A 27954-nucleotide genomic window follows, 5' to 3' on the forward strand; every position below is an offset into this window, starting at 1 on the left:
TTATAAAGGAGAGTTTGTTCTTTTTTTGCCCCATACTTAGGTGGAGACCCCCATCAAGCAAACGGAGGTAGAAACGGCAACTATGCAATGGGAGGAGACCACACCCCACGCTTTGATGTCTTCCTTGGTCTACCTGTATGTTTGCCTTTAACAACCTTCCCATGTTGTTTGTATTTGGTCCAGAGTTTAGACATAGCTGACTGTGAACAACCAACATCTTTTGCAACATTGCGTGATGATTTACCCTCTTTTAAGAGTTTGATAATCCTCTCCTTTGTTTCAGTTGACATCTCTCGTGTTGGAGCCATGATTCATGTCAGTCCACTTGGTGCAACAGCTCTCCAAGGTGTGATCACTCCTTTTTAGATGCAGACTAACGAGCAGATCTGATTTGATGCAGGTGTTAGTTTTGGGGATGAAAATTTACAGGGTGATTCCATAATTTATTCCTCAGAATTGAGTGAGTCCATATTTTTTTTCCCTTCTGCTTGGTCTAAAAAAGTAACCGTTACTGACTGCCACAATTATTTTTCTTGATTTCTTATAGTGTTTCTTAAAGCCAGAAAGTTGCCATTTGAAATGACTTTATTTTTGTGTCATGTCTGTGATCTGCTTTTTTTCTACATTAAACAACTGAATGAACATCCTCCGAGGCCGGTGATTCCATACTTTTTGCCAGGGGTTGTATTTTTGGGAGTTTGCCATGGGGGGCGGGGGGGTTTATTATCAAATGCTCCAGAAAAAAAGGTATATGCCAGTTTAGATGGCCAGCCATTTTATGATCATATCTGTAACTTTGGTTAGTTCTTCATCCTGTATGAGGTTGCTCTGACCTGTTGTTTTCTGTTGTGTGGGCCGCTGAAGAGGAGGTACTGCTGGCCCACCACCACTAGAGGGCGCCCTGCCTGGAGTGCGGGCTCCAGGAACCGGAGGGCGCTGCCGCCTTACGGGAGCAGCCAGGATGACAGCTGTCATCCATCACTGGAGACAGCTGATCCCAATCAATACGGAGGTATATCAGCAGGACGGCATCTCCACCTCATTTGCCGAGATATCGCCTGACCAAAGAGGTAACAATCTCTGCCCATACATATAATTAACCATTGTTGTATTTCTTGTGGAGCATTTGTAGGACAGCTGACTACTGAACAACTTTTGGATAAGTACTCACCTTCCTACACTCCTGTATCGTTGTTAACGAGAGGTGGAGGTGGACTCTCCACCCTCCGTGTTACTGGGTGCAGCCGCATCCACACCTGACTGTTTTTGTTCCTTGCCAGCAGTACCGGATCCGACGAGCGGAGGCAGTGGCCACCTGGGGATTCGGGACTTGGCGGCTCCAGTATTCCCGGGGTTCGGTGGCAGAGGAAATCGGGTTGGTTCCGGTTCGACTTGGACAGACGTCTCCTATTGTCGAGCCTGCCCACACGACACCGTTGTTATTGGACTCAGTCTCAATATTGTAATCGGCTGTGTTGTTGTGCCTGTTTTCACAACAGTAAAAACAGTGTTATTTGATTCCTCCATTGTCCGTTCATTTGCGCCCCCTGTTGTGGGTCCGTGTTCCTACACTTTCACAACAGTTTTCTGTGGTTATGCAAGTGCATTCAAAATTACGGACTGCAGATAAACTTGTACCTCTTGTCTGTGCTGTTTCTGGTACAACCAGTTGTTTTCCTGGAACATGCTCTACAACCACCTGAAACCTCAAAAGACACAGTTGACACAGAGAGTGTTGTAAAGATCGCAAAATGACTCATTAGGCAAATCTCACACACTAAGCAGCAGCCTCAATATCTATTTCAGGTTTTTTTTTTTTTTTTTGGCAGTGCAGAATTTCTATGTAGGCATGTAAAACTGCGGAACTTTGGCAATGTTGAATATAAAACTGGAAACATACTTTAGTGTGATTAGATTAAGAAGTTAGATTAAAACTGTATTTGCACAATATGACCCCTTTAAATCTCACTCCAGCATTGTATCACACTGCCTTCCAATAAACACGGCCCCATTTAATTACTTTCTCATTGGATGCATGTCGCTGTTTTTCTAGCGTCAGCTTTCATTGATTCATGGTGTAATGCCACCCAAATGAGGCCCTGCACACTTCTCCACATGAGTAAAATCATTGAGGTATGTGCTGACACTGGACAGTTTTCTAGTGAAACTGTTGGTGTAACGTAGACAGGAACAAGACCAAAGAATGGTCATGAGCAGAGAAAACTTTACTGCCCCACTTTATGTCCATGTGTGCAGAGGTCATATCAGGGCAAATACGTCAGGTGTGTTCCAGTGGCTGATGAAACTGTTCATGAGGAAAAAAGGAGGCACCAACCTCATTAATGCATCACTGCATGATATTGAATAACTCCACGGTGAAATTACAGAATATAACGTTGGGCATTTAAAGCTAGTTTGTAGGATTTAGCGGCAGAAGTGGAATATAGCATTCATAACCATCTGTTCACTCAATTACCCTCAACAAGGAACTGAATGTTCTCATAAACTCTGAATGAGCCCTCCATATCGACATGGGAACAGACACCCTCAACGAGCTACCATGTTGCACCACTATATTGATACAGTAGCCCATAAGGGACATATTACTCTGCCTTTCTCATGTTGGCAGTGGTTGCTATTCATACACACTGTAACTTTAAGGTTAGAAGCACATGGTCACAGACAGAAGGAATGTAGGATGATATGTTGCTGTTGAAATATTTTATATACGTAATATGATGAAACAGAACCAACAGGAACAGAGGTGTCTGCATATTTACTGGCTAGCTGGAAGATATATATGTAGACTTCCAGTTATGCAGAGCCACAGAACAATAAGATTTATTGATGATGCCGCAGGAAAAAGGTGTTGGCATTGATATTTGCATTCATCTGTCATAGTTCCTTTACTATTCTTATATGTATGAGTTTTTAAAATTATGGTTTCCTGCGGTGTTGTCACAAGATTTCCACCAAAGTATAAAATGGTAAGACATGTTCCACAGAATGATTGTAATTTTTTTTTTTTTTTAATGTAGCCTACTGCAGTACATTGTTTTACCATGTGGTGGTGTTGGGTTCTGTGGTAAGTACTCAGAGTGTAGGTGCGCCACTGCACGGTGCGCCACTGCACGGAAATGTCTCATACCCGTAGCCACTACCTCTTGGATTGTGCCTTTATACACATCCATTAGGAATTAAACCCATTTTTATGTGTTATGTGTCGGACGCAGCTCGGAGAACCGACCAGCGTTTGAAGGACCCAGTATAAAATAAGCAGAGCACGGTACAAAGGCTAACTGAATTTAATACATAACAGTGATCATAATATAACAAAAAGGTGCGGTCTGGCGTGGTGCGCTCCCAGCAGCGCTAATGGTCCGGAGCCAGAAGCTGTTTCGGACCCAAGGACCCCGCCGACACCCCCCAGGTGGCCGCAACAACCGAGTCTGTGAAAGAAGGAACCATTATGTGAGTCCACACTCTACACACAGAACACTTAAAGGTGTACAAACAGCAAACACTTCCTGGCTTGATTACTGATCAGCTTCCAACCTGCAGGCATGGAACATCTCGTTCACAAATCACCACAGCAGTGGAAGCTGATACATGACTAACATACAGCTCAATACAATAAGGTGTGAGGGACACCACATTTACTGACTGTATAACTGTTAGTCACAAAATCCAACGTACCTCAGGAAGTGTGCTGACGAGCGTGAGACCTCACCCTCTCCTCTTTCACAGACCGTGCATCAAACCTGGACGTTTCTCAGCGTCCGCTGCTGATGAGATGGCTCCCAAGACGACGATCTCACCCGTCTGGTCACAAGGTCGAGTCTCTGGCAAATGCACACTGTGCACTTCAGTCTTAAATGCCAACATACTCCAATCCCTCCAGATGCACCTCAGCTGTGAGTCCTGACGAGTCGCAGGTGATCAGGGTGAAGTCCTAACAGCCTCAGCAACACAGCCACTCAGTCCCAAATGCATGCCACCTGGGAGGAAACCAAATGACAAACAAACCGGCAGCCAGGCCCCCCCAGCCATACAACAGTACCCCACCCTCACGGGAAGCCTCCCGGCGACCACACACACCTGGCCCAGGAGAAACACCCCCCTCCAGGGACCATGGCTGGAAACCACGTCCGCGCTCGTCCTCCAACAGACTGCCCGAACTGGCTGCATATTTGCCCTTGGTTCCAACAGTCTTAGCACAGGTGTGGCCAGGAGTTCCTACACCTGTGCGGTCAGCCTTTAACCAAACGTGTGATTAGTCAAAAACAAAACAACCAAAACATCCCCCCCCCCCTCCCCAGGGGACCGTCCCATCAAACCCCAGGGAAGGGGAGAAAGGAAAAACAACCCAAACCCAAGCCTACAAACAAAAATACTTAAACACCCCCCCCCCCCCCCCAGAGGACCGTTCCATCAAACCCCAGGGAAGGGGAGAAAAGAAAAACAACCCACATGTAAACACACAAACAAAAATGCCAAAAGACCCCCCCTCCTCCCCCCCAAACGACACGCAGGGACCAACACCCCCCAGAGGGCCACCCGCCAGCTCCAGGAGTAATAACCACGGCCGAGGTCCCTCTGGGATCCACCGTCACCCACGGGGACTACCAGCGCCCCCCAGAGGACCACTCGTCAACCCCAGGAGACGCCTCCCCACACGACCAATGGACCCAGCCCCGGCCGCCCACGGCTAGATGGACCCAACGCCTTTTCCCCCCCAGAGGACACCACAGTCAAACCCTGAGGGTGGAAACTGGGGGAGGAAAAACAAAACAAAAACCCCAAACCCCCCCCCCCCAAACGACACGCAGGGACCAACACCCCCCAGAGGGCCACTCGCCAACTCCAGGAGTAATAACCACGGCCGAGGTCCCTCTGGGATCCACCGTCACCCACGGGGACCACCAGCGCCCCCCCAGAGGACCGCTCGTCAACCCCAGGAGACGCCTCCCCTCACGACCAATGGACCCAGCCCCGGCCGTCCACGGCTAGATGGACCCAACGCCCGTTCCCCCCCAGAGGACACCACAGTCAAACCCTGAGGGCGGAAACTGGGGGAGGGAAAACAAAACAAAAACCCCAAAAACCCCCCCCCCCTCCCCTCCCGGGTGCAGAGGCCACCTGGGAAACGCCCAGCACAACCTAACTGCACCCCTCCAGCAATGCCGACACTACGGCACCCCCGGCTGGAGCCAGAGGAGAAGAGAGGGCATAACAAAAAACAAAGAGAAAAAAAAAAACAACCCAAATACCACCCCATCACCCCCCCAGGGGACCGTTCCACCTAATCCTGGGGATGTGAAACAAAAAGAAACAAGAAAAAAAAAAAAACAGACCAACACACAGTTATTTGGGTCCCCGTCTTTCCTTTTTTTTTTTTCTTTTTTTTTTTTTGTGTAGCAAAGGCTGCAGGATCACACCCCCAGACAAACAGTGGACAACAAAAAACAAAAACCCACACAAAAACCCACTCAAAAAAAAACACCCACACAAAATGAACCAACACAAAACAAATCAGTGAGTTATACCGTCAAGCTCAACCACATGGAACACACCTGTTCCTACTCAAGAGCTTGACGGTACCGTGATTCAGTCACCACAAGGGGGAACCAGAGTGCTAAAAAATGAAAAACCCCCTTTGGTGACAAAAACAAACGAGCTGCATCCTCGTGCGCAGCTGTGTGCAACAACCAAAATGTGCTCAACTAAATAACGCCGGAGCTGAAACAACAGACGCAGTAGTTACCTTTTATCCGGGGAAACGGGGCTACGACTGTAGCACAGGAAGCCCAGCGACCCGTGCTAACATAGCTCCGCCGTGCGCGTGAACCCATTACAACCGCACTCTTGCAGCTCCCGTTTCAGCCTCTTATCCGGTCGGAGTGTGACGCGAAGCTGTCGCCAGTCACACTCCACCACGACCCACGGATAAGGCACAAACACAGGACACGGCTGCAAGAGAGCACAAATTAGTATCTAGTAATGGGTTCTCAAACACGCACCTTCCGGGCGGAGAGCCCCGCAACTGATCCGGATAACCACTGAACGTCTGCTGCCGCCTTCCCGGCGCGTAACCGTCTCTGCTACCGCTGGGTCCGTGATGTTTGGCCAGAGACTACTGTTATGTGTCGGACGCAGCTCGGAGAACCGACCAGCGTTTGAAGGACCCAGTATAAAATAAGCAGAGCACGGTACAAAGGCTAACTGAATTTAATACATAACAGTGATCATAATATAACAAAAAGGTGCGGTCTGGCGTGGTGCGCTCCCAGCAGCGCTAATGGTCCGGAGCCAGAAGCTGTTTCGGACCCAAGGACCCCGCCGACACCCCCCAGGTGGCCGCAACAACCGAGTCTGTGAAAGAAGGAACCATTATGTGAGTCCACACTCTACACACAGAACACTTAAAGGTGTACAAACAGCAAACACTTCCTGGCTTGATTACTGATCAGCTTCCAACCTGCAGGCATGGAACATCTCGTTCACAAATCACCACAGCAGTGGAAGCTGATACATGACTAACATACAGCTCAATACAATAAGGTGTGAGGGACACCACATTTACTGACTGTATAACTGTTAGTCACAAAATCCAACGTACCTCAGGAAGTGTGCTGACGAGCGTGAGACCTCACCCTCTCCTCTTTCACAGACCGTGCATCAAACCTGGACGTTTCTCAGCGTCCGCTGCTGATGAGATGGCTCCCAAGACGACGATCTCACCCGTCTGGTCACAAGGTCGAGTCTCTGGCAAATGCACACTGTGCACTTCAGTCTTAAATGCCAACATACTCCAATCCCTCCAGATGCACCTCAGCTGTGAGTCCTGACGAGTCGCAGGTGATCAGGGTGAAGTCCTAACAGCCTCAGCAACACAGCCACTCAGTCCCAAATGCATGCCACCTGGGAGGAAACCAAATGACAAACAAACCGGCAGCCAGGCCCCCCCAGCCATACAACATTTATGCACATTATCCGCATTTCCAGAGGCCACAAGTAATCAGACAACCAACGGAGAAGGATTATTATTCGTATACATCATGACCTTTACTGCCAGTTTTCTTCAGACAAAACAGGGGATGTATACATGAACATTCCCAAGTCACTGACTATGTCTTGGACTTCATTTACATCAGTTATTGCAAATTACAAAACACTGATTTACTGGCGGGTAAACTTTTGTGAATTAGGCCCTTCTCAAAAAGTGAGTGACCGTGCAAGAAGGAGACGAGTGAAGAAGGCCATCAAGAGTCCCGTGACTACTGCGATGGAATTATACGCTTATGAACTGTCTAAGAAGTCTGTGCACCAATAATTCTGTTGAGTGAAATTTTCTTATTTAATTTGTATGTATGCTACCACCTGTTAGCACTATTAGCAAGTATTGGTAACTTCATGACATTAGCTCCACTTTTACACCATGGTTACTGAGGCAATAAGCCAATCATAATTTTTTAATAACTGCACCTGAGCCTGTCCTAAAAAAAATTGCATTTATAAAACTCAATGGTTAGCCTGTCAGCTTTAGCTTGTTCTGTAACTCTGACATGGAGAGGTGTTTGGGCTTCATTTGTCCTACCGTGGTCATGCTGGTGTCGCTGACCGAACGGTCCCCCCAAAAATCAGTCCGCCCTGCCTTCACTGCGCATGCGTCATTTCTGTGCGTCAGCTGTGGTTCACTGATTATCACCTCATTTCTGCTTCAAACTACATTCCACTACAGATATCTGAAGCTTTTGTACAACAATCATTTCCACATAAATCCAGCATTATTTCATAATAAAAGATGGGGGAGCGATCAGAGCGCATTTCGGAGCATCAGTAGCTCAGATGCGACTCACCGATTATCGCATCGTTTTTGCTTAAAATGGCTTAGTTTCTGCTTAAAACTGACTTTAGAATGACTTAAGAGGTTTTACTTTGTCATCTGATGGTTAATAATCACATTATTCCCTTTGATCGCTTTTTGTGTAGAAAGTCAGACTCGTGCTGCTGTTGCGCTCTGATCACTGGAGTGCAGTTTTAAGCACAAACGATGCGATAATTGGTGAATTTCTGCCGACACTCTGAAATGACGTATGCGCAGTGAAGGCAGGGCAGACCAATTTTTAGAGGGGACCTTTCAGTCAGCGACACTGATCTGGCTCACCCTCCACACATTTGTTGGCAGAATGAAGTTATGAGGAATTCAGCGTATCCAAAATGGTGACATCCAGAACCCCCAACCCCCAATTTGAGCTTCAAAACCACTGTTCAGAAAACCCATGGGTGACGTTAAAGGGTTTATCCAGTATATATGTAAACAGTGGGTATATATCTACAGCTTCAACAGATTCATGCAGATTTGCAGAGAGGTTTGTCTGCAATGTCAGAGGGGTAAGAGGTAAAAAGAATAAGGATAAATTCAACCTCTCAAATATATTCTTAGGCATATTGAACAGCTCTGCAGGTGCACTTCAACAAATGCTGAACTTGATACAAAGGGATCTGAACAGCTCAAAATGCTGTCTTCCCTCTCACCATACCGCTGTCAGTTCCCCAACGAGTGAACCATACATTTAATGTTAGTGTAGCACCAGCGCTGGTTTGAACATCCAACCATAAACAGCAATCAGCCAGCTTCATATGTGTGCACTACATCAACAAATACATTAAAACATTGACTGATGGAGACAACACCTCTGGCTAAAATCAATAGTGGCCGACACACATAGCCGGTATGATGCTATTAAGAAATAATACTGCATCGATTGCATAGCTGAGGCTCAGCCAATGAGTTATAGATAAAAGGCTGCAGCAAATAATAGGGCACCTGTATCTCTGAGTGGAGGTGGGAGTCAGTGTGTGAATGTTTGTGGTGGGTGGAATGGGGAGGTTGGTACTCACCCGTAAGTGGTGGCACTGGCCCTTTTACTTGTTGATCTAGAGCGGCTGGATTGCAGCTCTCCACTCATGTTCATATCTGCACAAATTTGCAAAACACAGGTCATTATTGGTATATTAAAGCAGTTTGGTTTTGTTCATGCCACGCTTCACGTTACCCATCATAGCTCAGTTTCAGTTTATTGCCATTTGCAGTAGAAAAACCACACTGGAATTAAAAAATTGCGAGCAGATCTCAGCTGTGCAGATGGAGCTTAATTTGCCTTTTGTGTGATTCCACAGTCTAATTCAGCATTGTATTTGTTGTCATGATTTAATGATAATGACCAAAAAGAGCTGGCAAACACTGACAACAGGTGCTTTTCACATCCATCTTCCTTCACTCCCCGCTGATTGCTGCTCCGAGCCAGCTGTTCACTTCCATTTTGGTTTTCCATGCGTCAGAAACATAGTGCAGTTTTGCAGCTCTTTTCACCAGCCAATAGCCATGCCCCTTCCTCTGTCTGTCTTACAGAATAGCTCACATTAATTTCAGTAGGTCAATTAAACATGAACTACCCTCATCACAGGACACGCCAACAGCTGGCAGTGGTGTGGCCATTGATTTAGAAGAAGTGTGGAAACAATGTGAAAGGGGAAAAAACTGAAGGAGCAAAAAGGGGAGGTGAGGAGACAGGGCTGCTCTGACATGGACAGATGGGTGGCCAATGGAGTGTAACTGGGCCAGCTGCACGTACACGCACACAGCATGACTGTCAAATGGCTGCAAGCTACAATTAATTAACTACAGATCTGAATGTGTTTTAAAAAGTAAACATGTCATTTGCTGACAGTTTATAGTCAGTAACCTGCTGGTTGACTCTTCTGTAGCCAACACAAGGCCTGTGCTGCTGACGCATTACCATTACTCATCTGACCCGCAAATGCATACACATCAGAAAACACATGTAATGAAAAGGACTGCTGGTGCTTTCAAAAGACAAGACACAAGAAAATTTTAATTAACTGGGTTTTTTAAAAATTTTTTTTAAAGATTAATAATTTTCTGGCTGTGATGGCCAAGTAGGTTGAATCATAAAGAAAATTTCTTTCATAAAGCAGCAATACAGACTTAAAGGACAGGAATATTTAAAGCATATTATATGAAATGATTGTAAAGCCATGGTGCGCTCAGCACACACAATCTGTCAGATCTCAGAGGTGAAGCAGAATAGGTCCTGATTGCTACTTGTCTGGGAAACTGGTTGAGACGATTAGCTGTCAGCATGTTTCCCAAAACAGAACTGGGGTTTCATCAATAACGGTGTCTGATATAAAACATGCCAAATTCCATTGTGGACCTGCACCTGACCTGCTGTACAACCAGGAGGAGATGAAAGCAACAAAATAAATAATTATTTGCACAGAGACCTTGATGGTCCATTTAACTGATCTTATTCACTGGGCTTTTTAAATACAGTGTCATGCAAAAATATTCAGCCCCTTGGAATTTCATACATCTTAATTTGTTTATGCCATTTTAAATACAAAAATAAATCAGTCTTCTCAACATAAAAATTTTGAAAATGATCTTCCTTAAACTCAAAGCAAAGCTTTACAACTTGATATAAATGAATAAAAAGTATAAAAGCCAAGATGATGAGTTGCATAAGTAATAGGTCCCTGGTATAATACCTGTAAATAATCAGTTTATTTGCCAGTTTTCTTCAGACAAGTCAGGGGATGGATACATGAACATTTCCAAGTCACTGAATATGTCTTGGGCTTTATTTACATTAATTATGAAGAAATACAAACAGTATGTCACTCTATGGTGAATCTGTGTGGAGTAGACAGTTCTCAAAAACTGTGACTGTAGAAGGAAATGAGTGAGGAAAGCCACCAAGACACCCAGAAGTTATAGGCTTCTGTGGCTGTGAATTTAAATATTGTGCATAGTGCATATTTTGCATTTTGTATCCCCAATTAAACAGCGTCATGATGAAATGGTATAAAGGAGGATTTTCTTTCATCAAAACATCAGGTGTAGGCTTGCATCTCACATATACAGTGGGGCAAAAAAGTATTTAGTCAGTCCTCGATTGTGCAAGTTCTCCTACTTAGAAAGATGAGAGAGGTCTGTAATTTTCAACATAGGTACACTTCAACTGTGAGAGACAAAATGAAAAAAAAAATCCAGGAAATCACATTATAGGATTTTTAAAGAATTTATTTGTAAATTATGGTGGAAAATAAGTATTTGGTCAATAACAAAAGTTCAACTCAATACTTTGTAACATAATCTTTTTTGCCAATGACAGAGGTCAAAAGTTTCCTGTAAGTCTTCACCAGGTTTGCACACACTGTAGCTGGTATTTTGGCCCATTCCTCCATGCAGCTCTCCTCTAGAGCAGTGATGTTTTGGGGCTGTCACTGGGCAACACAGACTTTCAACTCCCTCCACAAATTTTCTATGGGGTTGACGTCTGGAGATTGGCTAGGCCACTCCAGGACCTTGAAATGCTTTTTACGGAGCCACTCCTTTGTTGCCTGAGCGGTGTGTTTGGGATCATTGTCATGCTGGAAGACCCAGCTTCCAAACATGACGAGTTGAGTTTTTACCAAAAAGTTCTATTTTGGTTTCATCTGACCACGATATTCTCCTAATCCTCTTCTGGATCATCCATATGCCCTCTGGCAAACTTCAGATGGGCCTGGTCATGTACTGGCTTAAGCAGGGGGACACGCCTGGCACTGCAAGATTTGAGTCCCTCTCTGCATAGTGTGTAGACTTTGTTACTTTGGTCCCAGCTCTCTGTGTTTTATTCATCTGGTCCCTCTGTGTAGTTCTGGGATTTTTGTTCCCCGTTAATGAACATTTTGACCCCACAGGATGACATCTTGCGTGGAGCCCCAGATCGAGGGAGATTATCAATGGTCTTGTATGTCTTCCATTTTCTTACAATTGCTCCCACAGTGGATTTATTCACACCAACCTGCTTGACTATTGTAGATTCACTCTTCCCAGCCTGGTGCACATATACAATTTTCTTCCTGGTGTCCTTCGACGGCTCTTTGGTCTTGGCCATGGTTGACTTTGGAGTCTGACTGTTTGAGGCTGTGGACAGGTGTCTTTTATACAGATAATGAGTTCCAACACATGCCATTAATACAGGTAACAGGTGGGGGACAGAAGAGCTTCTTAAAGAAGAAGTTAGAGGTCTATGAGAGCCAGAAATCTTGCTTGTTTTTGGGTGACCAAATACTTATTTTCCACGATGGTTTACAATTAAATTCTTTAAAAATCCAACAATGTGATTTTCTGGATTTTTTTTCCTCATTTTGTCTCTCATAGTTGAAGTGTACCTATGTTACAGAATTACCGACCTCTCTCATCTTTCTAAGTAGGAGAACTTGCACAATCAGGGGCTGACTAAATACTTTTTTGCCCCACTGTACCTTCTGGCAAATTGTAGCTGAATTTTCAGGTCTTCTTTTTAATAAAATCTTGCTCTATAACACCACTTCATCATCTGGAGGCAGAGACTCCAGAGGCAGTTGCAAGGTACCAACAGGCCCAAAGGGCGGCAGCCTCTTTTGTGGGGGAGGCAAAACAGTGGGTGTTGGAGGAGGTCGGAGTAACCATGGAGAAGGACTTTGGGTCAGCACCAAGGTACTTCTGGCAGATTGAGAGGCATCTCAGGAGTGGAAACGGGGAACCATCCAAGCTGTCTACAGTAAGAATGGGACTCTGTTGACCTCAAGTGAGGATGCAATCTGGCACTGGATGCAACACTTTGAGAAACTTCTGCATCATACCGGAGCACCCTCTATAGTTGGGGCAGTGCTGGAAGCTGATGGAGGATTATCATCAGTTTCCCTGGTGGAAGTGGTTGAGGTAGTCAAACAACTCCGCAGTGGCAAGGCCCTGGGGTTTGATGAGAGCCGTCCAGAAATGCTGAAGGCTCTGAGTGTGGAGGGATTGTCTTGGATGAGACATCTCTTCAACACTGCATGGAGGTCTGGGACAGTGCCTCAGGAGTGGCAAACTGGGGTGGTGGTCCCCATATTTTAAAAAGGTGACCAGAAAGTGTGTGCCGACTACAGGGGCATCACATTACTCAGCCTCCCTGGTAAAGTCTACTCCTGGGTGTTGGAAAGGAGTGTTAGGCTGATACTCGAACCTTTGATTGAAGAGGGACAATGTGGGTTCCGTCCTGTTTGTGGAACAACCGACCAGCTCTTCACTCTCACAGGGATCCTGGAAGGTGCCTGGGAGTATGCCCACCCAGTCTACATGTGTTTTGTGGATCCAGAGAAGACATATGATTGGGTACCCCAGAGATACTATGGGAGGTGCTGCAGGAGTATGGAGTGAGGGGGTCCCTTTTCAGGTTCATCCAATCTTTGTACTCACAAAGCGAGAGCTGTGCTCGGGTGCTCTGCAGTAAGTTGGACTTGCTTCGGTGGGGGTTGGCCTCCGTTAGGGCTGCGACTTTTCACCAATCCTGTTTGTGATATTCATGGAAAGGATATCAAGGCATAGATGGGGAGGAGGGTTTTCAGTTTGGTGGGCTCAGGGTCTCATCTTTGCTTTTTGGAGATGATGTGGTCCTGTTGGCTTCATCAGCCTGTGACCTCAAACACTCACTGGATCAGTTCGCAGCTGAGTGTGAAGCAGCTGGGATGAGGATCAGCACCTCTGATCTGAGGCCATGGTTCTCAGCAGGAAACTGATGGATTGCCCAAGTGAAGAAGTTCAAGTACCTTGGGGCCTTGTTCACAAGTAAAGGGATAATGGAGCATGAGATTGGCTGGAGAACTGGAGCAGCAGGGGCGGTATTGCATTTGCTCTACCCTACTGTTGTGACGAAAAGGGAGCTGAGCCAAAAGGCAAAGCTCTCGACCTACTGGTCTATCTTCATTCCTACTCTCACCTTATGGTCACGAGGGTTGGGTCATGACCGAAAGAATTAGATTGCTGGCACAACTGGCTGAAATGGGCTTCCTTAGGAAGGGGGCTGGTGTCTCCCTTGGAGACAAGGTGAGAAGCTCGGTCATCCGTGGGGAGATCGGCTCCTTTCAATGCAAAGGCTGCAGCACCTTTGCATTGAAAGAAGCCAGCTGAGCATCTGTTAAGGATGCCCCCTTGCTGCCTCCCTACGGAGGTGTTCCAGGAATATCCATCTCGGAGGAGATCCTGGGAAGACCTAGGACGGGGTAGAGAGATTATATCTCCACACTGGTCTGGGAACGCCTCAGTATCCACCAGATAGAGGTGGTTAATGTGGTTTGGGAAAGGGAAGTTTGGTGTCACCTGCTGGAGCTGTTGCCCCTGCGACTCAATCCCGGAAAAGCGGTTGAAAATGAGTGAGATATGTCAGTGAGGTACATCTTCTTCCTGTAATTTGTGATGAAGTCTCCCAAACATGCAAGGACCCCTGAAGCCATGGTCATGTGGCTGTGATAATTTGTTCATTAAAATAACTCATTCATTCATTCATTCATTCATTCATCTTCTACCGCTTAGTCCATTTAAGGGTCGCGGGGGTTGCTGGAGCCTATCCCAGCAGCCATAGAGCGCGAGGCGGGGTACACCCAGGACAGGACGCCAGTCTGTCGCAGGGCCACAAACAAACAAATACAGACACACACACACACACCTATGGACAATTTAAAGATTCCAATCCACCTAACCCGGGCTAACCCACGCACACACGGGGAGAACATGCAAACGCCACACAGAAAGGCCAACAGTGCTAACCACTAATCCACCATGCTGCCCTAAAATAACTCATTAAATGAATTTAATGAGTATGCCAACTTCTTTGTTTTTTGTTTGCTTTTCCAACCAAAGGTTACCAACCACCCAAAATGAACTTTGATTGGTTTTGGGTGGTCGGTATGCGACGTGTGCACACATGTCGCTTGTAGCAGTCTGAGGTGTTCTTGGTTTGGTCCAGATTTAGGTGTGTCCACACCTTTAACCTGTTCAGGGGTTAAAGATGGAAAACAGGCCAGATGAGATCTGGGAACATGTGCAGATGCTGTTCATTGCCTCATCCACCACACCATGGAACTGCATTGGGCCAGGGATAGCAAAAACCCAGGCAGACACCCGATCTATCACCACCTCTCAAAAGTAACCATCTATCTGTTGCAACTCGGTGAAAAGTTGCTGGCTCCTTGGCTTTATCAACACTGATGCACCTGTGTGCTGGATCATGCCCAGAGAACCATTGCTGATGTTCCTTCACAATGAAAGTGATGCTCTGATTTTAGTCTCCCTAAGAGATCGAGTACCAAAGAAATCTAGTCATTGTTGTAAGACAGGAAGCACCAGTCCACTAAATACTCGGACCTTCATTCTCTAGCAAAGACGTTGGTGTCTCCAAACACTTCTGTCCAGCAACCTCATGACTCCATTAGCTCTTCCCAGGTGTCTCTCAATCTCAAAGGCTGGAGAGATAAGCGAACGTATCTAAGTGTCTAACAATTTCATACAGATACACTTCTGATGGAGTCAAGGAAGTCTTTGAAGGCTTGGATCTTAGTCTTAATCCAGGACCATCACAAACTCAGACTGACTCTTCACTCAGCTTTTCAAATGCTACAATCAGGGTATTCAAAGATTCTGCAAAGATCACAGCATCTTCCATAACCTCGCTGTCAGTAAACCTTTCCTCTCCAACTAAGCCGCTGGTTTCCACAACCCTACCCACCACCCAGTCCATGCAAGCAATAAACAGCGTTAGAATCAAAACACATGCTTATCACTGGTAAAACACTGAGGCAAAAGCATAATTTTGCATGTATGATGCACTTATAGACACGATAACACTTTGAAATGCTCATCTACAATTTGTTGAACCTCACACAGACACTTTGAATCCAACACCTTTTTTTCTGTGAGGCCCAGTCAGTGTAATCTAACTGTCATCATCAAAGTATTATAAAACCTCAGGGTCCACTGTAGCCTTGGTTGCCGTTGCAGTTTGTAATGACATACAGCAGGCTGCGGCTCATGGGGACAGTCAGCTTAATCTTACTACATTAATCTTAAGTGCCTTGGGGCAACTGTTTGTTGTGATTTGGTGCTATATAAATAAAATTGATTTGATTTGATTTGATTTGACTACCTGGAAACTAAAGTAAACGGTAGCAACTCGGAACATTCTATTTTTTTCAGGAGGCAAACTTCACCTGCTTAACCAGTCCAAGACTCCAGTCAGTTAGCTTCCACCCTGCTGATGTGTCCTTGAATAGTATGTTGAATCTCTGGCAGCCCCAGCAGAGCTCCTCTGGAGCTACTCATGTGCTTTCACCTCCCTACATACACTTGGAGAATAATTTCTAACTATGATCAATGCAGTATCTCAATTATTTTATATTAATTTACTGCACCGTTTCTGCTCCATTGCTCGCAGTCTCATCTTCTGCACACTCACACACAAATGGTACAAAAAAAGTTGGCATGGTAATTTGTATGACTGGCTCTCATATCCTATTTATCTGTGGACTTTGAAGTCAGTGATGTGCAGAGTTTGGAAATGTAATATCATCAGATAAAACCGTCGCTTAATTTTGGCGTTTGTATGCATTATCATTTTTCTCCTTCTGGCTTCTTTAATTTTTTTTTTTTTTGCTTGCAAGGCTTACACCACGTCTTAGTGTTTGAAGTGATTTAAATTAAAATTTAAATCAAGCTGCATGTTTCAAAAATGCATTTATCAACCTCAACTGATATTTTAAGTGAAAATTCAGTCTGGGGGGGAACTGAAGAGTCATGTTTTCCCCATTTTCAGATGATAGTTATTGCGTTCTATCTATAAAGACTAAAAAGAAATAAAGTTTTTGTCGCAGAAAAAGCCTTTGCAGCAGTCATTTAATGCAGGATTAATGTGGCACAAGAAGTGACATTACCTTACTTTTCCTTCAGATGGGTTTGGTACATTTAAGAAACATAGATTAGATAGATTAGATTAGATAGAACATTGTTAATCCCTTGGGAAGACTCCCTCAGGGAAATTGAGTTATGCCTTGTTGGAAAAATACTGTTTCTAGGATATATTTAAATTTAATATTTTTATTTATCAAATGCACTGTGACCTTGTAAAATCTGATCGCCATTAGTACATTTGTTAAATTATTTCACAGTCAGTCTTTGTTTGTTTCTACATCAAAGCATTGGAAGCATTTCAGATCTTGTTTTTGAACAAGGCCACAGTTTGACACTCTACACTTAAAGGGAAGAACAGTTGAATATGGATGGAAAAGCATGTCTGTTGAAATAATTTTTATGCACTCCAGATGACCTCAGATCAGGTGAGGCTGCACTCATGAAGCAGAGCTTTGATTTTCACACAGTTGAAACCAGTGTAATAAGAATGAGGGTTTTCTGGAGTATCCGTCACAGTTTTTTTTACTAGTTTGGGAGGTTCTGCGACTTACTCTGGTGTGATTTATATACTGAAAAATTATACATTTGTTATTAATAATAATTCTAATTCTATTGACTAGTGCTTTAATTGCTGGGAAAGCCCTATATACATAAACAAAATAATCTCTAATAATAAAAGATTAAATGCAAATGATAAAAAGTACAACGCAACAATGTACACATTATCCCAAATTAATGAGATGATAATACAAAAAAAAAAAAAGTGCGACTTATATGTTATGTAATTTACAGTGAGGAAAATAAGTATTTGAACGAACGCCCTGCGATTTTGAAAGTTCTCCCATTTAGAAATCATGGAGGGGTCTGAAATTTTCATCTTAGGTGCATGTCCACTGTGAGAGACATAATCTAAAAAATAAAAAAAAAAATCCAGAAATCACAATGTATGATTTTTTTAAAATAATTTATTTGTATGTTACTGCTGCAAATAAGTATTTGAACACCTGTGAAAATCAATGTTAATATTTGGTACAGTAGCCTTTGTTTGCAATTACAGAGGTCAAATGTTTCCTGTAGTTTTCCACCAGGTTTTCACACACTGCAGCAGGGATTTGGTCCACTCCTCCATACAGATCTTCTCTAGATCTTTCAGGTTTGGAGTTTCAGCTTCCTCCAAAGATTTTCTATTGAGTTTAGGTCTGGAGACTGGCCAGGCCACTCCAGGACCTTGAAATGCTTCTTACAGACAGGTGCAATTAATACAGGTAAAGAGTGCAGAATAAGAGGGCTTCTTAAAGAAAAATTAACAGGTCTGTGAGAGACAAAATTCTTGCTGATTAGCAGGTGTTCAAATACTTATTTGCAGCAGTAACAAACAAATAAATTATTAAAAAATCATACATTGTGATTTCCGGATTTATTTATTTATTTAGATTATGTCTCTCACAGTGAACATACACCTCAGATGAAAATTTCAGACCACTTGTTGTGTGGGTCGCTGAAGAGGAGGTACTGCTGGCCCACTACCAAAGGGCGCCCTGCCTGAAGTCCGGGCTTCAGGCACGAGAGGGCGCTGCCGCCTCACAGGAACAGCCGAGGTGACAGCTGTCACCAATCACCAGGTCTTCAACCACACACAGAAAAGCCGGACAACATCTCCACCTCGTCGCCGAGATATCGTCTACCTATACGGTAAACTCTCAGCCGTTTGACTGTGCCGTTACGCACGTGATTCCTTTTCTGAGTGTTTGCAGGAGTTGCTGTAGCTGCTGTCAGCTGGGTGCGGCGTTTTGTGGTTCCGTGACAGAGTGACGTTCTTCACCCTCACGCCAAAACGCTAAGTAGCTCTTTGGCTCTGCTTAACAGTGTTCTGTGTTAAAGGTGGAGGTGTTGTTTCCCACCTGGAATAACGACTTGCTGACTGTTTACTGAGTGTATTGTCACACACTGATCACATCTGTTCTTCTGCCAGCAGTACCAGATCCAACAGTCGGAGACGGTGATCACCTGGGGACTCGGAACATGGCGGCTCCAGTATCCTTCGGGTTCGGTGGCAGTGGAAATCGTGTGGGATCCGGTTCTTCTCGGGACGGACGTCTTCTATGCTCGAGCCTACCCACACATCACCTTGTATAGTTTGATTGTGATCCAAATTCTACATTTGTCTGTATTCTTGTTGTGCATTTTTCACAACAGTAAAGTGTTGTATTTTTGGCTCATCTATTGTCCGCTCATTTACGCCCCCTGTTGTGGGTCCGTGTCACTACACTTTCCCAACACCACTCCATGAATTCTAAGTGGGAGAACTTGCAAAATCGCAGGGTGTTCAAATACTTATTTTCCTCACTGTACGAGGTCTCTTAGATAATAAACCGACCCTTTTATTTTTTTTTTTAACTATATGGATTTGAATGACATGCGATTACACCAATCATGCTTGAACCCTCGTGCGCATGCGTGAGTTTTTTCACGCGTGTCGGTGACGTCATTTCCCTGTGGGCAGGCCTTGAGTGAGATGTGGTCCCACCCTCTCGGCTGAATTCCTTTGTTTCACACGCTGCTCGAGACGGCGCGCGTTGCTTTATCAAAATTTTTTCTGGACCTGTGAGGAATATCCGAGTGGACACTATTCGAGAAATTAAGCTGGTTTTCTGTGAAAAGTTTAACGGCTGATGAGAGATTATGGGGTGTTTCTGTCGGTGTAAGGACTTCCCACGGAGCGGGACGTCCTGCAGCGCTTCCAGGCGCTGTCGTCGGACTGTTTCGAGCTGAAAACATCCTAATTTAAGGCTTAATTCACCCAGGACATCGTGAGAGAACAGAGAAGATTCAGAAGAGGCCGGCATGAGGAATTTATGCGGACATTCCACTGTTTAAGGACATTTTTTTAATGAAAGACGTACGCGCAAATTCGCAGAGTCGTTTCCGTGACGACTCGGCAAATCTGTGTGCGCCGCGACAGGAAAAACACCTCCGTGTTGAAAACCATTTGTAGAATTCAGGCGGCTTTTAATGGCTTTCAACAAGTGAGTAACTGAGAAATTGTTTAACAGCTTGGGCATGTTCCAACTTGCCCGTTAAGATTTCCAACGGAGGTGTTTTTTCTGCGACTCTGCCCGCACGTTCTTACATTACAAAATGACCGTTAACAATGGAATGTCCGAATAAACTCCTCATGCCGACTTCTTCTGAAAGTTCTCTGTTCTCTGACGACTTACTGCGTCAACAGAGCCTGAAATGTGGAAGTTTTCAACTTGAAACGGCGAGACGCTGCCGCCTCGAAGCGCAGATCGCCGTCAGGCGCCGTGGACCGTCCTTAAAGCGACACTACCAGACCAAAATCTCTCATCAGCCGTTAAAATTTTTACCGAAAACCAGCTGAATTTATTGAATGGTGTCCACTCAGTTGTGCCTTACAGTTTTGAAAAAATTTTTATCAAACAAAGCAACAGTCTCTGAGCCATTCCTAAACAATGAAAAAAATCGACGAGCGGGTGGACGACTCCTCACTCAAAGACTGCCCACAGGCGAATGACGTAACCGACAGGCGTGAAAAAACTCTCGCATGCCCACGAGGGTTCAAGCATGTCTGATGTAATCACACATGATTCAAATCCATATGGTTTTTGAAAAAAATAATAAGGTCGGATACTTTTCTAATAGACCTCGTATATTCTGGTGTGACTTAGGTTTTTCCTCTTCAAGGGGCATTTTTAACAGGTGTGACTTATACTCTGGTGAGATTTATGCAACCTGGTCTAACGTCATGTCGTGATTCAGCAGCATGAAATATACATTAATCTATTGGTTCGTCATATTGTCACGAAAAGTGCAAAATTTTCGTCATGGGAGCATGAATTTATTCTAATTCATTTCGTGGCGGCTGCACGTAATTCAAAGTGCAGTGGGGGGATGGGAGGGTGGTTATGGTCAGGGTTGGGTAGGATTACTTTGAAATGTAATCCAAAAGTAATCAGATTACAAGTAATCCAAATGTATGTACATACATACATGTAATCCACAGGTATATTCTTTCAAAGTAATCCTACCCAACCTTGGTTATGGTTAGGGTAGGAGTAGAGTTAGTACAAACCTGTCACGAAAATCGGAATCATTTCGTGATGGGAGGACAAAAAACAGGGAGGGTGGGCTGGATTTATACTTACCAGATGCCACAGAGAAAAAAGGGACTTTCTTTCTGTGATTATTTATTTTATGTTTGTTATATAAATATGGATTTATTTATTGTATTATTTATGTATTTGTCCTCCCTCTCTCTGTTCTCTTTGTTTTAATATAACATGTGTCAGTTCCAGCTGACAGTGAGTCCCTGGCCGGCGGTCAGCTGACACGCCGCTTGTCCACAGCCCTATGAGAAAAGCAATCAGACATGAATGAGTTCATGGCTTTCCCCTTATCGTATATTTCAATTTATTTCCATTTCCATTTCAATTTATTTCCATTTATATAGCACCAAATCACAGCAAAGTTGCCTCAAGGCACTTCACACAAGTAAGGTCTAACCTTATCAACCCCCAGAGCAAGCATACAGGCGACAGTGGTAAGGAAAATATATATGTTTTTATTTATTTTTCCACTCTGTCTGTCATGTGGACAACTTATGTGGTGGAGACATGACATTAGCCGTGTCGGCCAGCTGGTCACAATGTTCACACCATACCATGTGTGCTGGAATGTGACTGGGTGATCAAGAGGTGATCTTGTTTGTATGTAATTATAAGCATGTCAGGAGAGCATGAGAGCCTGCCCAAACATGTGTTTTACATGGTGTGTTGAGAGGTGAGGTTGTTTATGGCATGATATGTGTTCTCCGGCTGTGAGTTGGTCTGGACAGGTGGGCGTGACGGCGGAAAGCAGGAGCAGCTGACCACTGTGCAATCGCAACTCACAGCTGGAGAACACATATCATGCCATGAACACCATCACCTCTCACCATTACACCGCGATACGCATGTATTGGATGCTATCCTCGCATGGTAATAAATAAAAACACATATCACTTTTGCAACGTGCTCAGTAGCAAATGCCTCAGTGCACACTGGACACAATCAGTCAGGCTGCTCCATGTGAAAGTATCCGTCTGATCATGTGAACACTCAGCTGGCGATCCGAATTTCACATCCACCATGTGAGTTATAGTCCACATGACGCGGTGTCTATGTGTTGGACAGCTGAGCACACAGAGCCGACTGATGTGTTCATGATATGAGCATTCAGTCATGTCAGTTCATGAATTCCTTGCACATGATGGAACAGAGGGCCGTTAATTCTTGTATTGTCTGATCTTTATAACAGGAATTAAATATTTTAACAGACAAAATAAAATCCATTTGTTTCATCATTTCCAACAGAGACTGTCAGGTCATCATTGCATCAACTACACATCACTACCAGTAACTTGACTGTCTTACATTTAAACAGTACATTCATTGTTCTTATAATGTTGTGTGCACTCCCATTATTTTGTCCTTACACATTTTCATTGATTTACGTTAATTTGTCCAACATGTGATTGCTGCTGCATGAGCGCAATGTGGTATCACACCTCTCACGTGCTCGCACTGTTTTTGTGTGCATGCGCACGAGTGTGCACAAAAGCATCGCCACGGGATCATTCACACCTGTCCGACCATGTGTCCCTCAAGACACTGGCTGGAATTTTTCGCGGTTCGCCAGTTTGTTAGTTTTTTTCTGGCTGTTTCAGACGGTTTCTGCCTCTTTCGCCCAACTGCGTGTTATGTGTGAAGGGACCTCAAAGTCTGTGGACACTGGGCAAGAAAACGACAACTCTGTTTGAAAGTACTTTGTGCTGTGTGCAAGATAGGCTCATAATCTTTATATGAGTGTCAGGGAAAAGAGGTGCATGAAAGTGCTTCTGATGTGTCACAGTGGGGGAGATAAAGCTGCGCAACAAGGCTATACATGAGCTGAGCTATAGATCCTGAAAAGCCTGTTGACATCACAGAAACACTTGAGGAAGAAGATTTTCACTTCTCTATCAAACTCTAGGCTTTCCCACTGGACAGGAACCTTTGCAAATAGAGTGCTGCCTCTAAATTACTGTGCAAATCATGTACAGCTGCAGCTTCACTAACCAAACGGCTACTAAAGTGCTCTGATTATGAACTCTTGCCTCTGCCAAGGTAAACATATTTACGTTGTGACTTGTTAAATCAATGTTTTAGATTAATTTAAATTAAATTTTGAAGAACAGACAGGTCTCACAACTCTGAAAAAATGATTCCATTTAAGAGAGACTCCAGATCCTTTGAAAGTACTCGTCAACTTTCAGAGACACGACGAAAATAGCCATGTGATCTTATGTCATCAAAAATAATCAAAATTTTAAAACAGAAAAAGTAGATTACATCAACAAGATGACAGCGAAGAAATAAAAACTAAATAATAATAAAAAGGATCTGTATCTTTACTGTGGATTCTGATTTGGTTTTCCAGCACGTTTTCAAATTGTACTGGTACACTTTAGGAAGTATAACGGGGGTGTATTAAACACTCTTTCACTAAATTAACAAAGGCCAACCGCTGTTTTTTAAATATAATAAAGTTTTTAGCCAAACATATCTCACAGACACTGAAGTGATGCATCCTTAATAAAACAGACCAAATCCCTCTATCCAGAACTCTAACAGAGCTTTTGCTCTGACTGCATATGTCAGCACGTTTGGAGTGAACGTAAATAATCTGCTATCAGCCAAATAAAAGTGTTTTCCTCCAAGAGCTTGAAGTAAAATTTATGGTAAAACAGATTAGACACAGAAGAAATAAATCCTGTAGAGACTCATTGATACTGGGATTCATAGTTTCTGGTGTCACCAACCAAATTGTCTCTCCTAAAAATCTGTACCCCCTGCCTTCATTGTACATGTGTTATTTTGGAGCGTCAGAAGCAAATCACTGATTATTGCCTCGTTTCTGCTTCAAACTCCGGTCATCATCTATCTTAGTGACAGATATCTGAAGCTTTTGTACAACAATCATTTCCACATAAATTCAGCATCATTTCATCATAAAATATGGGGGAGCAATCAGATTACCACAGCAGCACGTCTGAGCCTGACTCTCTGACTACGATTCTCTACACCCAAAATGATCAAAGGAAATAATGGGATTACTAACCATCAGATCATTCTCAAGTCAATTTTAAGCAGAAACGTGCTGATAATCAGTGAATCGCTGCTAATGCTCCAACATGATGCATGACGGTGCAATAAAGGCATGGGGCACAGATTTTTAGGGGCAACCATTCAGTCTGCAACACCAGTAGTTTATATCCAAACCAGTTTCACAGCAAATCATGGTTCAGCAGCACAAAATATACATTAATCTATTGGTTCGTGATATTGTGATGAAAAGTGCCTCATTTTCATCACGGCAGAATGAATTCATTCTAATTCTTTCTGTGATGGCTGCACGAAATGAAAGGTGAAGCGGGGGGTTGGGGGGTGGTTATGGTTAGGGTGGGGGGAAGGAGTAGGATTAGGTTATGGTTAAGCTTAGGGTTGGGGGTAGGAGTAGGGTTAGTATAATAGTGAGTTAAAAAACCCTGTTACGAAAATTTGGCTCATTTCTTCACGGGAACACGAAAAAAACTATGAGACTGGGCTGTTATATCATAGTGTGATGTAGGTGAGAGTGTATGTCTTGCCCTTCAAAGGATGGCAGATCATCATGTGTCACGTCCCTATGCAAGACCAGTGCCCATTTACAACTGCGTCCCCTTTTATTTCTTATTTATATCAACCCAGTGATATTCACTAATTATACAGCCGGTTTTTATTTTATTGTTCTCCATGTCAGCGGTGTGATGTGGTACACCACGTCCCAGCTGCTCGCACTGTGTTCCTGCTCGCATGACACCGTCATATGCACCACACCTTCGCAGCGGGTTCGTTCATGCCTGCCCGTCGGCTCGATGTTTTCATGGTTCGCTTATATGAATTGTTCCGCTGTGATTCGCCCTGATTTTTTACTTATTCGTACTGTGTGAAGGGGCCCTTACTGAGGAGTTGGCAACACTGGACACCACCCCAGACACTGCCAAAGCTCATAATTGCCCTGTTGGTTTTATGTGCCTGTGAAAGAATCCCAGGATCACACATATTCCATATTAAGCTGGCAATACGTTTTTGCAGAGGTATACAGTTTCAGAATCTAAACTTTTATACATAAGTATGCAGTAGTTTTGCTTTGTGCACTTGATCCTGTCAGATCTCCTAAGTAAAGCAGAGTAATTCCTGATTGGGGGAATGCTTGGGAACACTGAGGACTGTGTGTGCTGCCCCATGTACAATTGGAGTTGTAGGGCATCCACTGTGAAATGTACCAAATCCCAACACACATCAACCAAGGGCAACAACTTTTATGAATAAATGTTGATTATGAAAGTAAAAACATTTGTTGACATTTTTTTCTTGTTTCTGTCTGGTGTCAAGGCTTTGACACTGATAGCAAGAATTTTCATATGGAAAATTCTGACCTCCAATTTTAAACTGGTTATTCGTCCGTGTCTCAAAGAGCAGTTTGAGAGATGATGTGAATATCTATTACATATGTCACAGAGGTCTAAGGGAGGTCGATCTGAGCCTAAACATAGCTTATTCCCTGAGTACTACCTCCATTGAGAGTTAGCCTAGCATCCAGTCTAGCAATGACAACTAACCACTACCAACAAAATGCAGAGAGCATTGAACTCTGTACCTTATGAAAAAAGTCACAAAAATAGTAAGTAGTTGTCGATCATAGTTTATAGGGGAAAGGGTTTTTTTTATAGCTGCCAAAATGCTATTTGGACACAAAAAAGAGAGGCTAGGTGGCTAAATGCCATCCACAGGGTAAAATGAAGACAAATCACAAGCCCACTGAACAGCAGAACTATTTGTTCAGATCACTTCATCACAGATACTGGGATTTAGTTTAATGTGAATTTTTATTTCATTTTTCTTTTGTGTTTAGCCTGGAGTGGGTGGTTAGCAATGTGAGGTCCCTTCTTGCTACTCATCTAAATGTTAGCCAATCCATTACTCACATTCAGGGTTTTCACATATCCCATAATCCCTTGCGCGCCAGAGAGTCGCTGCAGTCAAAACAACATAGAGAATCCAATGATGACAATTGCAAATGAATATTATACTACAAAAATAAGAGACTGCTGCATGATACCCTGAAAACTTGCTAAAACAATTGTAACAAATAATCTGTGTCTGCTACATTTAATCTGCGTGGAATTTAATAAGCGCAAACCGAATTTCAGACATATTATATATATTAGTCTGGAACAAAGAGGACAAACAGTGTTGTAAAGAATCAAGATGTTAAAGAACTTCACTTTCCCCCAGAACAACATGATCAGGAAGCGAGCGTAGCTCACAGCAGCTCTCATTGAAAATAATGGAGAGACAGCCTGTGATTCTTGCATGTTTGCATAAAACAAACGCAATAACAACATCTATAAACCCAGAGAATATATTCATGAGAGTTTTAGGCAAAATATAAAAATAGTTTTATGTTGCAATGTTAATGGTGTTGTCCGTGTGCAGCGGTTAAAGTGCAGCCTGATCACAGCGTCTCAATGCAGTGCTCAATGTTACTGAGATCTCGCAGCGCGGCAAACTCTCCAAGATTTTGTGGGATTTGAAACCTGAAAAGGGCGGATAAACAGTGATGTTCTAATAGTCTATTACAGTCTGTATGAACAAATATCTGAAGAACCACTTGGCCTGATTCCATTTGTGTTGCACTTATGAATTGCTTGCGATATCATCTCCGCATGACATAATGTAAAGGTCAAAAGTCAAGGTCAGTCAAGGTCATTAAATAGTCTGAAAAACCACATTTTTGTAATAACTTTAAAACAAAGAGAGCTGGAAGAATGATTTCAAGTCCACATGAATCAGCAAACAGAATACAATCTGTTGATTTACAACTGTAAATGTGGCGTCATGATGATGTCACCAAATGCAGTCCTGTCATACAGACCAAAAAAACCCCCCCAGATTGTCATATGCTGAATTGAAAATGATAATGTCATGACGATGTCATGATGATATTAGAATGGGACGTATTTTCTGATTTGATTTCTAATCATTTTCCATCACAACTGCTGTATTTTTAATATTCTCCAACACATGTGGTTAGATATGAGGGCCAAGACTGTGAAATGGCTCAATAACTGTTTGAAAATGGAGTGGCCATGGTCAAGCAGAAGAAAAAGGAAAGGTCCTCCCATCTTTCATGATGACCAATTTGGTCTTGCAATGTTTTCTTTTCAGAGAATACTGACCTTGTCAATGTGAGAGACAGATAAAGCTCACATTGGATGATAAATCAGAGTTTTGACAAAAGTGGTCAGAATCACCTCACAAAGCAGATCACAGTGTTTATGATTACAAAATCTACTACTTTCCAAAACCCCATCTGATGAAGTACAGTGAAAGCCGGGGTACAAAAACTACTGGAAGCAAAAGTGAAAATGGTCCTGGTATTTATGATCAAATATGCAGCTAATGAAGACAGAAAATATTCAGAAAGACAAATATAACAGACTGCAAAAATACAGGAGGAGAGCTACATAGTCAAAAATTGTCACTGAGAGACACAGTGCTGCATGTAGAAGAAAACACACACACACACACTGCCTGCAAGTATACTCACATCTCAGGCTGAACAGAGTCATATCAGGGATGTACGAACCACAGACAGGACAGCCGATGATCTCTATTTATGTCCTCACTGCTGTGTGTGTTCACACAGACTGTTCACATACTACTGACTCAATGACAGACCGGCTACAGGAGCACCAGTGGGCTGTACCAAATTCTTTCTTTGTCAGGGGTGGGCAGGAGAAAAGTGGTCTTTTCCATTAGTAGGAGAAGTGTAATGAGGACTGGATGAGTGTGCAGCTGTTTTCCCCTCAGCAACAGGAGTTTGGCTGCAGCTCAAGAAGAACACATTTCAGCCCGGGCACGAAATAAATAAATAAAAAGACAGCTGCTGTAATGTGTATGAGAGTGTAAAGAGCCACTTCCCATGTCATGCTACAGCCTGAGATTATGGGCAGGATTTCATCTGTATCAAACGCTGATTTCAGTGATTAGCACTCCTTCAGACAGAGCAGAGGAGTTCCTCAGGGAAAC

The 27954-nt window shown here is 43.6% G+C and overlaps 1 protein-coding gene across 2 annotated transcripts in view; it reads right to left on the reverse strand.

The window, feature by feature from the left end:
* Window positions 1-27618, reverse strand: part of LOC117527099 (heterogeneous nuclear ribonucleoprotein C-like) — a 174619-nt gene extending 147001 nt beyond the window's left edge. For both annotated transcript variants that reach the window (XM_034189282.1, XM_034189277.1), the window contains exons 1-2: window positions 27473-27618; window positions 8905-8980 (exon numbers count right to left, since the gene is read on the reverse strand). In XM_034189282.1, the coding sequence (XP_034045173.1) occupies window positions 8905-8980; window positions 27473-27494 (98 nt within the window). In that variant the 5' untranslated portion in view covers window positions 27495-27618. The remainder of the gene's footprint in view (window positions 1-8904; window positions 8981-27472) is intronic.
* Between the last annotated feature and the right edge of the window lie 336 nt (window positions 27619-27954).

Source organism: Thalassophryne amazonica, chromosome 2 (genome assembly GCF_902500255.1).
Source record: "Thalassophryne amazonica chromosome 2, fThaAma1.1, whole genome shotgun sequence".
NCBI classification, from domain to species: Eukaryota; Metazoa; Chordata; class Actinopteri; order Batrachoidiformes; family Batrachoididae; genus Thalassophryne; species Thalassophryne amazonica.